The 11917-nt window shown below is 42.1% G+C and overlaps 1 protein-coding gene across 1 annotated transcript; it reads right to left on the bottom strand.

Moving 5' to 3' along the window:
- Positions 1-215: 215 nt before the first annotated feature.
- LOC140510079 (ras-related and estrogen-regulated growth inhibitor-like protein) lies at positions 216-11739 on the bottom strand. The gene is made up of 5 exons (XM_072618405.1): positions 11514-11739; positions 4821-5027; positions 4323-4376; positions 2880-2956; positions 216-1339 (listed from the first exon to the last, which is right to left on the bottom strand). The coding sequence occupies exons 2-5, from the start codon at positions 4957-4959 to the stop codon at positions 920-922; spliced, it is 690 nt and encodes a 229-aa protein (XP_072474506.1). The 5' UTR covers positions 4960-5027; positions 11514-11739; the 3' UTR covers positions 216-919.
- Positions 11740-11917: the final 178 nt, after the last annotated feature.

The raw sequence follows: 11917 nt of genomic DNA, 5'->3' as shown, positions 1-11917 counted from the left end.
GTCAGGGAAGAACAGAAGGGGATTTATACAAGCTGGAATTAGACAACTTAACGTAAGCTGACAGATGCCAGATGTGTATGTGTGTAATGGATCTGGCCACCAGAAACCTTTGAGGGGAAACTTTCCTGGGATCCTGCTATACTAGGGACTTATGAGCTCTGACCGGTAAGTGTTGTCCCTTTCCTCCCCAAGTCATTATGGACAATGAGAAAGTCTCCATCAAAGGGGATTTATTCTACAATCACAAAGCACAGCTTCACAAAGATCCATCCTCTGGGGCTTACAAACCTCTATCAGAACTAGAAGGGATGTTAGTGATTGTCAGATCCCATCCCCTCATTTGAGAAAAGTGGAAACTAAGGCCCAGAAGATGCCTTTCCCAAGGTCAGAGAAGCATAGCCAGGATTTAAGGTCAGTTGCAAATTCACTTCTAATTCCATTACGCCACATTGCCCTTGACTTCAGGGACAGTCATATTGAGTAGCTGAGACCAGAGTTACTAGACTACAAAGGATCCCTCAAATATGGAAGTCCTCAGATAGGTAAGAACCACTGAAGTGCCACATCTCACAAATTAGTCTTTGCTAAAGTTCAGGAAAATGGGACCATGCCTACAGAGGATGGCCCATGGGCTTCATAACAGCCTCAGTTAATCTGGAAGCCAGTACTATCTTGGTTGGAATGATGACATATTAATCTGGGAGAATGTAGACTCCCTAGAGATGGTAGCTGAAGGTGGTGGAGTGGTCACTGGGCACACGAATTAAAAGCTTATTGAGATCTGGGAAGGAGTACTCTATTTCTTTCCTACTCCCTTATCCCAGTCCCAGACAGTGCTCTATACATAGTAGGAGCTCAATAAAGGTATGACTGACTAACATAACTTACTAGGAGGGAAACTGATGCTGGGTGAACCAGCTTAGAAGGAATCTGTTCTCTTTCGAGCAAATACTGCTGACATACTCTTAACAATGCCTCGGATCCCAGTACCTCTTCGGGGTGGCAATTGAGCCTGCCAAAAGTGCTGGGCTAGCCCCTGGAACACCATAAGGGCTCCATGAGAGGCCTCAGCTGCTGACACTTCGTAGAAGTCACAGTTCAGGGTGAGAGCCAGAAGCCGCCCTTCCTCAATGGAAACTGCCCGGTGGTGGCCTAGGTCCCTCTTATTGCCCACAATGACAATAGGCACCTTCTCAGGGCTCTGGCCCTCCTTGGCCACCTTAATGAACTGCACTTTGGTGGGAAGGATGTGGAAACTGGCCCTATCACAGATGCTATAGACCAAGACGAAGCCATCTGCCCACTGGATCCTCTTCTCTTCTGTGGAGTGCTGGTCGCCCTGAGGAGGGAGAGAAGTTGAGGTTGAGCATCAAGGGTAAAGAACCACTAAGGTGAATCTGTGGATCTAGAGAAGTCTTAGATGCTATAGTTCCTTCCTCATTCCTGAGACACTGGCCAAGGGTGGGTAGGTGTTTGTAACCTCTTCTTTCCTGGTAATTCATCTTGTCTCAACCCTACTTGGGGCAGCTAGGTGATGCAGTGGATACAGCACTGGGCTTGGAACCAGGAAGACTCATCTTCATGCATTCAAATCTGATCTCAGATGCTAGCTGTATGACCCTGGCCACATCACTTTTACTCTTTGCCTCAGTTTCCTCATCTGGAAATGGCAAACTATTCCACTATCTTTGCCAAAAAAAACCCCAAATGAGTTCATAAAATTGGACAGACTGAAACCACCAAACAACTTCCCGAGCTCTTTGGTTTTCACGATATACTGGGAAACAACGCCGAAACTAGGGAACTAAGAATATCAATCTGCATCCTGATAAACACCCTCCCCTCTCCCAAGATATTTTGTTCCCAAGGCCCAGGTTACAGAAGGTTCTGGAAGAGTCCCCCACTAGTGCCCCTTTCTCCTTATTTCCCCTCTATGGCACAGGCCTTTTCTTCGCAATTGCCTCCTATTTACAACTTGTTTATCTTGTACGTAGTTATATGATACACAGAATTATTGGCATGTTGTTTCCCCCGTTATGGTGATTATGACTTTGAAGTCAAGGACCTTGTTTTTCCCTTTCTTTACATCCCCAGTGCTTAGCACAGGGCCTGGAACATTGTAAAGGCTTAATGAATGCTTGTGGATTGACAGAATTTGAGAGTAGAAAGGAACCTCGGATGCCCTCTAATCAGAGAATACTAGGGCTGGAGAGAACCTTTAAGGTCATCTAATCTTAGCTTCTCATTTTACAGGTGGGAAATCTAAAGCCTAAGAAGATGTCTTGTCCAAGGTCACACAACGAGTTAGTATCAGAGACTGGGACTAAAACATCACCTCACGTGGACTCAAAGTCAATGTCTGGGGAGAGAACCTGCTCTGATGTGCATGTCACAGAAACCAACAGCCCTCACGAGAACCTTCCCATAGAAACCACATGGCTCCTCATGAGGCATGACTGAGTTGTCTGCTGGGGCAGGGGGTATCATGGAACAAGAACTGACATTTTCAAGTGCTTAAAAGTTTGTCAAGCACTTTACACAGGTTTTCTCATTTGAGCCTCATGACTACTTTATGAAATAGATACTACAAAATGCCATTATTTCCACTTTAGAGAAGGGGAAACATCCTTAAAGAGGCTGAGTGATCGACCCATGGTTACTGAGCTAGCAAGTGTCAGAAAGAATATTTGAACCCAAGGTCTTCTTGACTCAGTGTCCTAGGTAAGAGCTCTAGGCTTAAGAGATTGCTGTATGTGGAAGATACAACAGGCCTGTCTGGTGCTGTCACTCTCTTGTCCCCTAGGACCTAAGATGAAACCTCTGTTGGCTTCTCATTTGACCAAGGAAATGTTGATTCTTACTTGTGAGATTATACTCACATGGGAACTGGGGAAGTCCCAGATGTGGAAGAGAATTTTCCTGCCCTCTACATCCAGGCTTCGGCTGTAGATTGATTCTGTGCCAGAGAACAAAATGAAATTATTGCTTTTCAATTTTGGAAAGCTTCTCCAATTAAGCCCTTTTCCTTCTTATCCCTTCTACACAGATTCCAAGTTATCTCCAGTTCTGTCATGACATCAAGGTTGGAAAGGAGAGAACACAAGAGTTGGACATTGTAGGTTCAGAGGAAACAACACTGTCTTTACAACACAGCATTTTTATTGTCTCCAGTGGGAACTACTCATTTCTTAATTTATACCCCTACTGACCAGTATATATGACCTAGCATATAGCAGGTATTTAATAAATTCATTTTGTATAGTGTTCTGTTCAGAGTTGCAAAAATAATCTTCTGGCATCAGTAGTGGTGAATTAATCTTTAAAGATTCTTTGAGAGGATTTTAGTTTTGGAAACAGCCAAAAGTCATTTGGAGCCTGAATAAGGTGATAATCAGCCAGCAAAGCCAAACCAAAGTATGTCCATAAAGTAAGGGGATATCTAAGGTTCCTGAATTTGTTCTGGAGCCTCCCAAAATGTTTAGTAACTGTACTGCTGGGAGGAGTCCATAGCTTTCCTCTCTAGAGGATGATTCTAAGGGAGATAACATTCATTTGAATATATCAGTTATGCTGACCAATCTCATTACCTTACACTCATGCCTCTTTCTTCTCCCCTCCCTACCTCCATGTCAAGGAAGTCTTTATAACACTGGCCTGGGATTGGTCACTAACCTACTGGGGAATAGATCCTCCAAACATAGATTCCTCCAGACAAGTGGGATAAGTGACCCAAAGGAATGGCTCAAACAGGCTGATGGGACTGGTCATCTGATTAGTGTAGAGTCAGTACAGGTGGGACAAGGGAGAGCAGGACCGTCAAGGAGGACTGAGCATGCTGACATCCACTGAGATAAGAGAAGGTTTATGTGCTTATGGAAGTGTTGAGCACTTGGGCTGTGGTGATGGAAAAAAGCAAAACTCAAGTGCTGTACATCTGGTGTACCTGCCAGTCAAGAAAAATAAATGAGAGAATTCTAACCATGAAGAAGCCATGGTTAGAGAAGAGCTGGGAGCTGAAGGAGAGATGGAAGTTTCCAGAGGGTGTATAGAACTTGGAGGGGGCTTCCTGAGCTCCTAGAGGGAAGGTGACAAAAGGCCTCTGAGCATGATGAGAGCCTCATCAGTCTCATTAGCAGCCTGGTCCCCAGGAGGATCATAATTAGGGCTGGACACCGGAGGCTGTGCCAATTATCTTTTCTGTTACTTCCTCATCCAATTAACCAACAACTCCCATTTTGTTAAGTGGGCCATATTTTCTGCCCTGAACATGGAGGAAACAGTCAGCAACATCTCTGCCCAGTAACAACCAGGTCAGGACTCACCGAGGTCCCCGTATTCTCCAATGAATCGTCGGGTCAGGAAACGAACAGTCAGAGCTGCAAGGCAAAGGGAAACAGAGGGAAGATCCCTGGTCAAGGAGAGAAGTCAGTCTTGGGAGAATGTAATACTCATATTGTGTAGATGACCCTAGTTCACTCTGATCTTAAACACTGCCAGAGTTGCCTGTATACCTAGGTCTTGCTCACAGAAGGGCACCTGTTGGGTCTTGGCTGAACACTGGTCCAAGGGACTATCAATGATTGAGCTCTGGTTTGGACACGTTGGCAGTAACCAAGGCTTAACTGCTCCAGGTAAGTGCTGTGTTACACTTCTCTGCCAGGGGTACCAGACAGATAGTCAACTTGTCAACAGGTTAATCTTACCCAATACCAAAGGCACTCCATCAGCCTTATCCTTCCCATGTTCTGCCCCTAATAACCTTTCCTGGTATGGCAGAAGCATAAGGATCTAGACTTATGTACTAGGATGGGGGTTCTCACCTGACTTCCCAACGTTTTCTGCTCCCATCACCAACACATTGGCTTCCATGGTAAGAATGGTAGGGTCAGGTGTCTCAAACAAAGTCTTGCACTCCAGGGTAAAGCTGGCACTTCGGCGCAAGGGGAACCGGAGGACCATCGGGAGAGCCAACCTTGCCCTTCTGCCTAGGCTGCTGAAGAGACTGAAATGCAGACTCCCTTCCTGGACTGGACACAGGTAATCAACATGGGTCATACCATTTCGGGGAGGGGGGAAAAGTGAACAGAAAAGAAGGAGAGGACACATACAGAGCACTTAATGTTAAGTAAGACTCCTTCAGAGTATGTACACAGAGGGCACAGCACCGTGCAGAAGACACCTAGCAAGTATACACCTAGGGTGGGCAGACTTGCGCACCAGGACCTCCCACCACCCCCATGGTGCTTATAATCTGTAGTCTTAAAAATGCCGAAGTCAGTTAGGGGAGGGGCACCAGGGAAGAGAGGGGACAGTGGGCAAAGCCATCTTGAAGGTTCACAGGATTGGCACTAGCCCTAGGGTCCTATGTTTGAGGGGTAAGATAGTGGAAGGGGAGAGGAAGATCCTTGAGGTATTTCACTGGAAACCTCCTACTACATTGACATCAAACCACTGAACTACTCTTTGAGACTGGTCATCCAACCAGTTCTGAAAGGATCTGATTGTGTTATTTCATAATTCATATTTCTCCATATACACTTGGGAGTGGAGAGGAACATGGTGCTCACATCTGACCAGCATCCTGAGAAGCAGCTAGTGGGGAAGACCAAAGAGGCTTATTAAAGGACTGAGGTTTTATACATACATACATACATACATACACACATACATACATACATACATACACACACACACATACCACCTAGATATAACATCTACTTATCTACCCTCACTGAGGCAAATAGTCAGGACTATCCCTTTCCTTTTCTCGACTCCCCACCTCTTTGTGACTTCTTTTCCTGTAATTCAGCTCTTGATTTTCAGTTAAATAGCATGTTGCTCACTGTAAGCTATATATAAAGATGGAGCCAGACAGACACACAGTATGCTCTGTCCCTCCAGGGATAACCTGGGGACCCAAGCATCCCAGCAGCTGTCCTGGACCCTAAAACCTGGACTCATTACCTTTTTACTTGCCCCAACCCAAAACAGCTATCTATGTGGTCCATGTGGTTTATGAAAAGAAATTTTGGGGGAGGTGTTGGTATTTGCTGTTACCTCCTAAGGAGGTACCCTTTTTCTGTGGTCATTACAGAACAGTGCACTGAACATGCTTCTTCTCCCTCTCCTCTTTTTTTTATTTTTATTTTTTAAAATTTATTTATTTATTTTTAGTTTATTTCTTCTTGCCAGGTTCAGCCCAATATTCCAGCCTGACAAGATCCTTTTGTATCCTGATTCTGTCATCTAGGATGTTAGCTGTTCCTCCCAGCTTTGGATCATCTGCATATATGATGAACATACCATGGATGCTATTATGCAAGTAATTGCATAATGACTCTCCATTTTCCTTTAGCAGCTCTGCATAGTTTCTACTCTACAGAACATCATGCCTCTTCCAGGATAAGCAGGTCACCTGAAACCTCATAACCATGCAGATTAACACAGTTTTTGATGCTCAACATCGAGGGTGGAGCAAGTAACTCTGCCCAAAGCCTTCCTTTATAAATAGCTCAGTAGTTTGCAGAAAAACTCTACATTTTTCATCAGTGGCTCTGCTTGGTTTCCACTCCATGGAACATCGTGCCCTAGTACCAGGTACCCCTTGGCAGCCCCACCCCTTTTCAGTTTCCTTTTTCATTGTCTTCTCCCATTAGATTATAAACTCCTTGAAGTCTTTCTTTTTCTTATCTGTTATCCTCGGTGCTTAGAACAGTGCCTGGAACATAGTAGGTGTTTAATAAATGTTCATATTGAATTAAATTGATAAAATGTTAAATAGCATAGGGCCAGACATAGATCCTTGAGGTATTTCACTCCTACTACATTGACTCTGAACCATTAAACTGGTCTTTGAAACTGGTCATTCAACCAGTTCTGAAAGAATCTGATTGTGTTCTTCTGTAATCCATATTTCTCCATCTTGTCCATAAGAATAGTATGAAAAATAATTATGAGAGTTTTTAGGGTACTCATTAGCTTCTGCCTGAATAAGTCAACACAGGATTCAGACAGACAGGAAAAATGAGGTTGTCACTCAAGACTGTGACACACACACCTTCAGTAGGGGATGGACATCTGTATCTTATTATTCTGCAGGTGATATGTATATGTGTGTATGTGTGTTTTCATACATTGCATCATACTCGCACACACACACACACACACACACACACACACACACACACCATCAATTGGGGAATGGCTGAACCAACTGTGGTATATGAATATAACGGAATACTATTGTGCTATAAAAAATGAGAAACAAATAAATGTGTGTGTACATATCTATATATCTACATATGTAGATCTATCTTATAGATGTATATATGTTTATGTATGTATAGATGTAAATATACATATATATGTTTGTGTGTGTATGTTTTTCTCTCCTACTGAGCTACGTGAGAGAAAGTTTCTTATAAAGTAGTTTTGGTAAGTGAAAGTAAAACATGTAGACAAGATAAAACACTACAACAAAAGAGGATACCTGTACTTTGTTACAAAGGAAAGAATGTGTCCCTTGCCAGCAAAGTCATTTATATCAGAACAAAAAAAAACACTGCCTTTTTTTAGTGAATCAGCCAGTCAGTCAATAAGCATTTGTTAAGGGCCCATTAAGGATTTTATTAGATAGGGTAAAGAGAAGGAAGGGGATTGATTTTCTTGAACTATTGAGATCCTCTGAGTTTGTTGTTCTCGTAGTTAGTTATAAAGTTATTTGGAGGAAGGGTGGTATTGTGGGAAGCATTCAATATCTATCAAAGAGGCATCACAATAGAAAGAAAAAATAGCAAATATAGGACAAAATGGAGTCAATTATGTTCTCCTGAAGATGAACTTTCAACAGTATAAAAATAGTTTGCTCAAATCCAGGTAAAACTGTATTCTCAGCATTTTCCTCATTAACTAGTTTAATAATCTCGTCTCTCCCCCAGAAGGGGAGGAAATTGGGCTATGAATAAAGAAATGAGTTGTTATTAGTGAATTGACTCTTTGTCATCATGTTTCTTTTCTAGATGTTTGCCAACTGTCTCTTTAATAATGCATTCTAGAAATTTCCCTGGAATTGAAGTCACATAGTATATAATTAATTGGAAACTCTGTTCTCTTCCTTTTTTTTTAAATTGGGATATTTAGACTTTTCCAACTTTGCAGTGCTCCTGTTTTCTATAATCTTTTGAAGAAGACTGACAATGACTGAGCCATTACATCTACTTTAGCATGCTCTCTCCCTGTTTATCTTGGAAATCCATTCCCTATTAGTTATTTCTGTTCTGTCCTTCCCAGGTCATTCTTCTTTGGAGAGAACATAAAAACAACACAAGAATGGAGCAACTTCTCCCTATTGTCTATGGTACATCCACTTAAAAATATCCAATAGTCTCCTATCACTGATGTACCATGTCTCTGGATCAGTCTTCTCTTCTATTCTCTCTTTCTCTCCAGGTGGTCAGTAGAGTACTTGAATGAAGGGAAATTCTTCTGTTTTTCCCTTCATTGACTTTCATCCAAATATTCTCCTTCATGCTGTCCCTTCAATAATTCTTGGATTTCCTCACAAGTATACTTACTTAATATACAATGCAACCTTGCACCTCATGTGTTTCATTTGACCAAGTCTCAGGGATAAATACTTCAAACTTGCCCCATCTAGTTCGTCTTGTTTGTTACCTAAACTTTGGGTATCTGAGTATCACGTGAGGCTGTGGATTTTTCTTCTGGATCTTTTTTTGGGGGATTTTATGTCCTGGCAATTTCTGGGTATCTCAGGTACTATTCTTATCATATCCTTTACAGTACCTAAATAATTTTTAAATGAACAGAAATCTATCTTTTCTTACCACTCCATTGGGAAAAAATCCTTTTAACAAATATGCATAGTCAAGTAAAAGAAATTCCTTCACTGGTTATGTCCAAAATATAACTGTATCAATCTGCCTCCTGAGTCCATCATCTCTCTGTGAAGAGGTGAATTAGTATGCTTCATTATTGGTCCCTTGGAATCATGGATGGTCACTATGGTGATCAAAATTCTTATAGCTTTCAAAGTGATTTGTTGCTAGGGTGTTCCTGCTATTGGACAAATTGTTCTCCTGGTTCTGCACATTTCGTTCTTCATCAGTTCATGTAAGTCTTCAAAACTGTTTGATTATTTTGATGTTATAGTATAAATTGTTCCTCTGGCTCTGCTCACTTCTCTTTGCATCAATTCATACATGTATTTCCATGTCTCCTTGAAATCATCTTTTCCTCATTTCTTATAGCACAGTCATATTCCATTACATTCACGTGCCAAAATTTATTCCTCAATGCTCCAATTGATGGTTATTCCCCTAGTTTCCATTTTTTATTTTTCCCATCACAAAAAAAGCTTCTGTGTCTGTGTATCTATGTGTCTTTGGGTATGCACCACATGCATTGAGAGACTGCATGTCTTAGAAGCTTGGACTTTAACTGGTTTGATTTCTGAGCATCATTGCTCCCATCTGCCAAGCCCTCTGAAGAGGGTACCCTGGGGTGACAGAACAAGGGAGAGACTACTCTTTTATTTGTATCCATGAACTTTTGCTGTAATCAGTTCCATCATATAGGATGTCACACAGTACCACTGGTTAAAATAAAGCAACAATAACAACAAATCATGGTCACCTCTGGTCAAGCATCTTTCAATTCTGTATTGTAAGCTGTGAGGCAGAAATCCAAACCTCATTCTCAGACGGCACCTTCCTCGCCAACTATTCACTTCCTAAATGAATTTTCCTCTTCTCTCTCCTTGCCTTCAATTGACAGTGGTGAAAAAGCACAGTCTGTGTGTGCCCTCTTGGTCTTCAGCTTTTTGCCCAAGACTTTTTAATCATTGACAACAGTTTTGAGGTTCTTTCAGGAAGTGTTATTTGTGGCCACATAAATCACCAGAAGTTGGTGGCTGCATCTCTTTTATAAATCTCAGGTGGTTCTTTGTTATGTCTTGGTTACATGCCCTAGGAAGATGATGAACCTATTGAGTTGACAAATCCTGAACAGGGAAAGACTGACTGCTGCTATTTTTCTTTTTTGTCCTCTGTCCCTTTCTGGATGATCTCTCAGCTCATACCTTCTGGGGCTACTTCAGATCGTTCTTTGGAGTATAAGGAACAAGCATTTATTAAACGCCTACTATGCGTCAGGCACTGTGCCAAGCATTGTACAAATATTATCTCATTCAATTCTCACAACAATTCCAAAATTAGATAGTGCTATTATGGCCCTCATTTTACAGTCAAAGAAATTGAAGCAGCAGAAATCAAGCAACTTGCTTAGGGTCACACAGCTAGTGTTTGAGGTCAAATTTGAACTCAGGTCTTCTTGACTCCAGGTCCAGAATGCCACCCGCTATGAAACCTAACTGCATTCAATCTTCTTTTTCCTCTTCTGGAAAAGGAAATACAAATTCAATTTGTATTGAATATACAAATTCAAATTTTATTTCAAATACAATTTTAAATTTTCTTTGTACAAGTGTCCTTTTTCTTCCCTTTCTCAGGCTTTAAGTGTCAGTTCAAGGATTATCTTCTGCAGGAGGCTTTTCCTGGTTCTCCATCTGCCAGTATCTTCCCCACATCCACCCTTCTTACTCCCAACTCATATTTTATCCGCTTTGTATATGTTTTATGTACATCTACATGTGGACTTGTTGTCCCCCTGTCAAAATGTGATCTGCTTGAAGAGATTTTTTTTTTAAATGAACAGAAGATGCCGTTAAATGAACATTTAGATCCTGTAAAGGATATAAAAAGAACAGCACCTGAGATACCCAGGTATTTTGCTTTTGTCCTGGGATCCCCAGAGCCGGGAACATAATAGGCATTTAATAATCACTTGTTGATTGATTGATCTGTAAAAGACTGGATGAGCTCAGGTCCCTGCAGTTCCAGGACACTGACTGGTTTTCCTCAGACCTTTTTGGGGGGTTGTTTTCCCTTGGATCCATGAATAGCTGGTGAGGAAAATCCTTCCTTTCAACCTTTGCCTTTACATATGTTATATCTCATTCAAGCCCCCACCCCACTCCCCAGAAGTGGGGGCTATTATTAAAAACTTGGGAAAATTGAGACTAAAAGAAATGTTTGACTTAGGAGCAGTGGTTAACGTATGCGGCATGATTTGAACCACTTTTTTCTGATTCCAAGTCCATCCCTTTTTTCATTACACCATGCTTGCTCCTAGCACGGACAGCACCAACTAACATTTATTCAGTCCCTATTTTTTCATGGCACTGTGTTTCCTACAGACACTGAAGATGCAAAGACCTGGGAAAAGCTTTACAAATAACCACCGCAAGGCTGTTGTCTGACTGTGGCTCCTGAGACTTAATGGGAATACTGTGGGGGAAGCAAAGAATTTCCCAACCAAGTAACTTGTGGAAAGTGGTTGTGGAAAGAATGCAGGACTGCAAACCAGCTGGCAGCTAGGGGCTACCTCTGGAATATCAGGATTCCAAATGGAACCCACCCTCTCCCCCAATTACTTACATTTTTAGGCTTTTCATGAAAATCCAAGTATTTCTGGGGGCCCATTAGTGTAGAATGCTCCCATAAGCAGAAGGGGATAGTGTGTTGAGGAAAGGAATATGTGCTTTAGGGATGAATGGCAGAGATGCTGGTGTGTGTGTGTGTGTGTGTGTGTGTGTGTGTGTGTGTGTGTGTGTGTGTGTGTGTTCTGAAGTGTGATGGAGAATAGCCTTTTTCAGTGCCTGTCAAGACCGGTCTACTTTAGAGTGGTCAGGCCCCTCCCACTCTGGCTCTCTCCAGTCCTCTTCCGCATCCTCTCCCTACATCTTTCTTAGAAGCAGCTTAGGATAGTGGACAGAACACAGGTTTTAGGGGTCCAAGTCCTGGTTCTGCCGCTTGCTAGCTGTATGACCTTAGGCAAGCCA

Source organism: Notamacropus eugenii, chromosome 1 (genome assembly GCF_028372415.1).
Source record: "Notamacropus eugenii isolate mMacEug1 chromosome 1, mMacEug1.pri_v2, whole genome shotgun sequence".
NCBI lineage: Eukaryota > Metazoa > Chordata > Mammalia > Diprotodontia > Macropodidae > Notamacropus > Notamacropus eugenii.
Note: the sequence above shows the minus strand (reverse complement) of the source record. Positions and strands in the feature narration are given on the sequence as shown.

What these genes read in the sequence shown, in the direction of transcription:
- LOC140510079 (XM_072618405.1), bottom strand. Translation starts at nt 4,959, where the DNA reads ATGGTCCTCCGGTTCCCCTTGCGCCGAAGTGCCAGCTTTACCCTGGAG. An exon ending in AGAAAACGTTGGGAAGTCAG is followed by an intron (nt 4,377 to 4,820) that starts GTGAGAACCCCC and finishes TTTGCCTTGCAG; the next exon opens with CTCTGACTGTTCGTTTCCTG. An exon ending in TGGAGAATACGGGGACCTCG is followed by an intron (nt 2,957 to 4,322) that starts GTGAGTCCTGAC and finishes TCTCTGGCACAG; the next exon opens with AATCAATCTACAGCCGAAGC.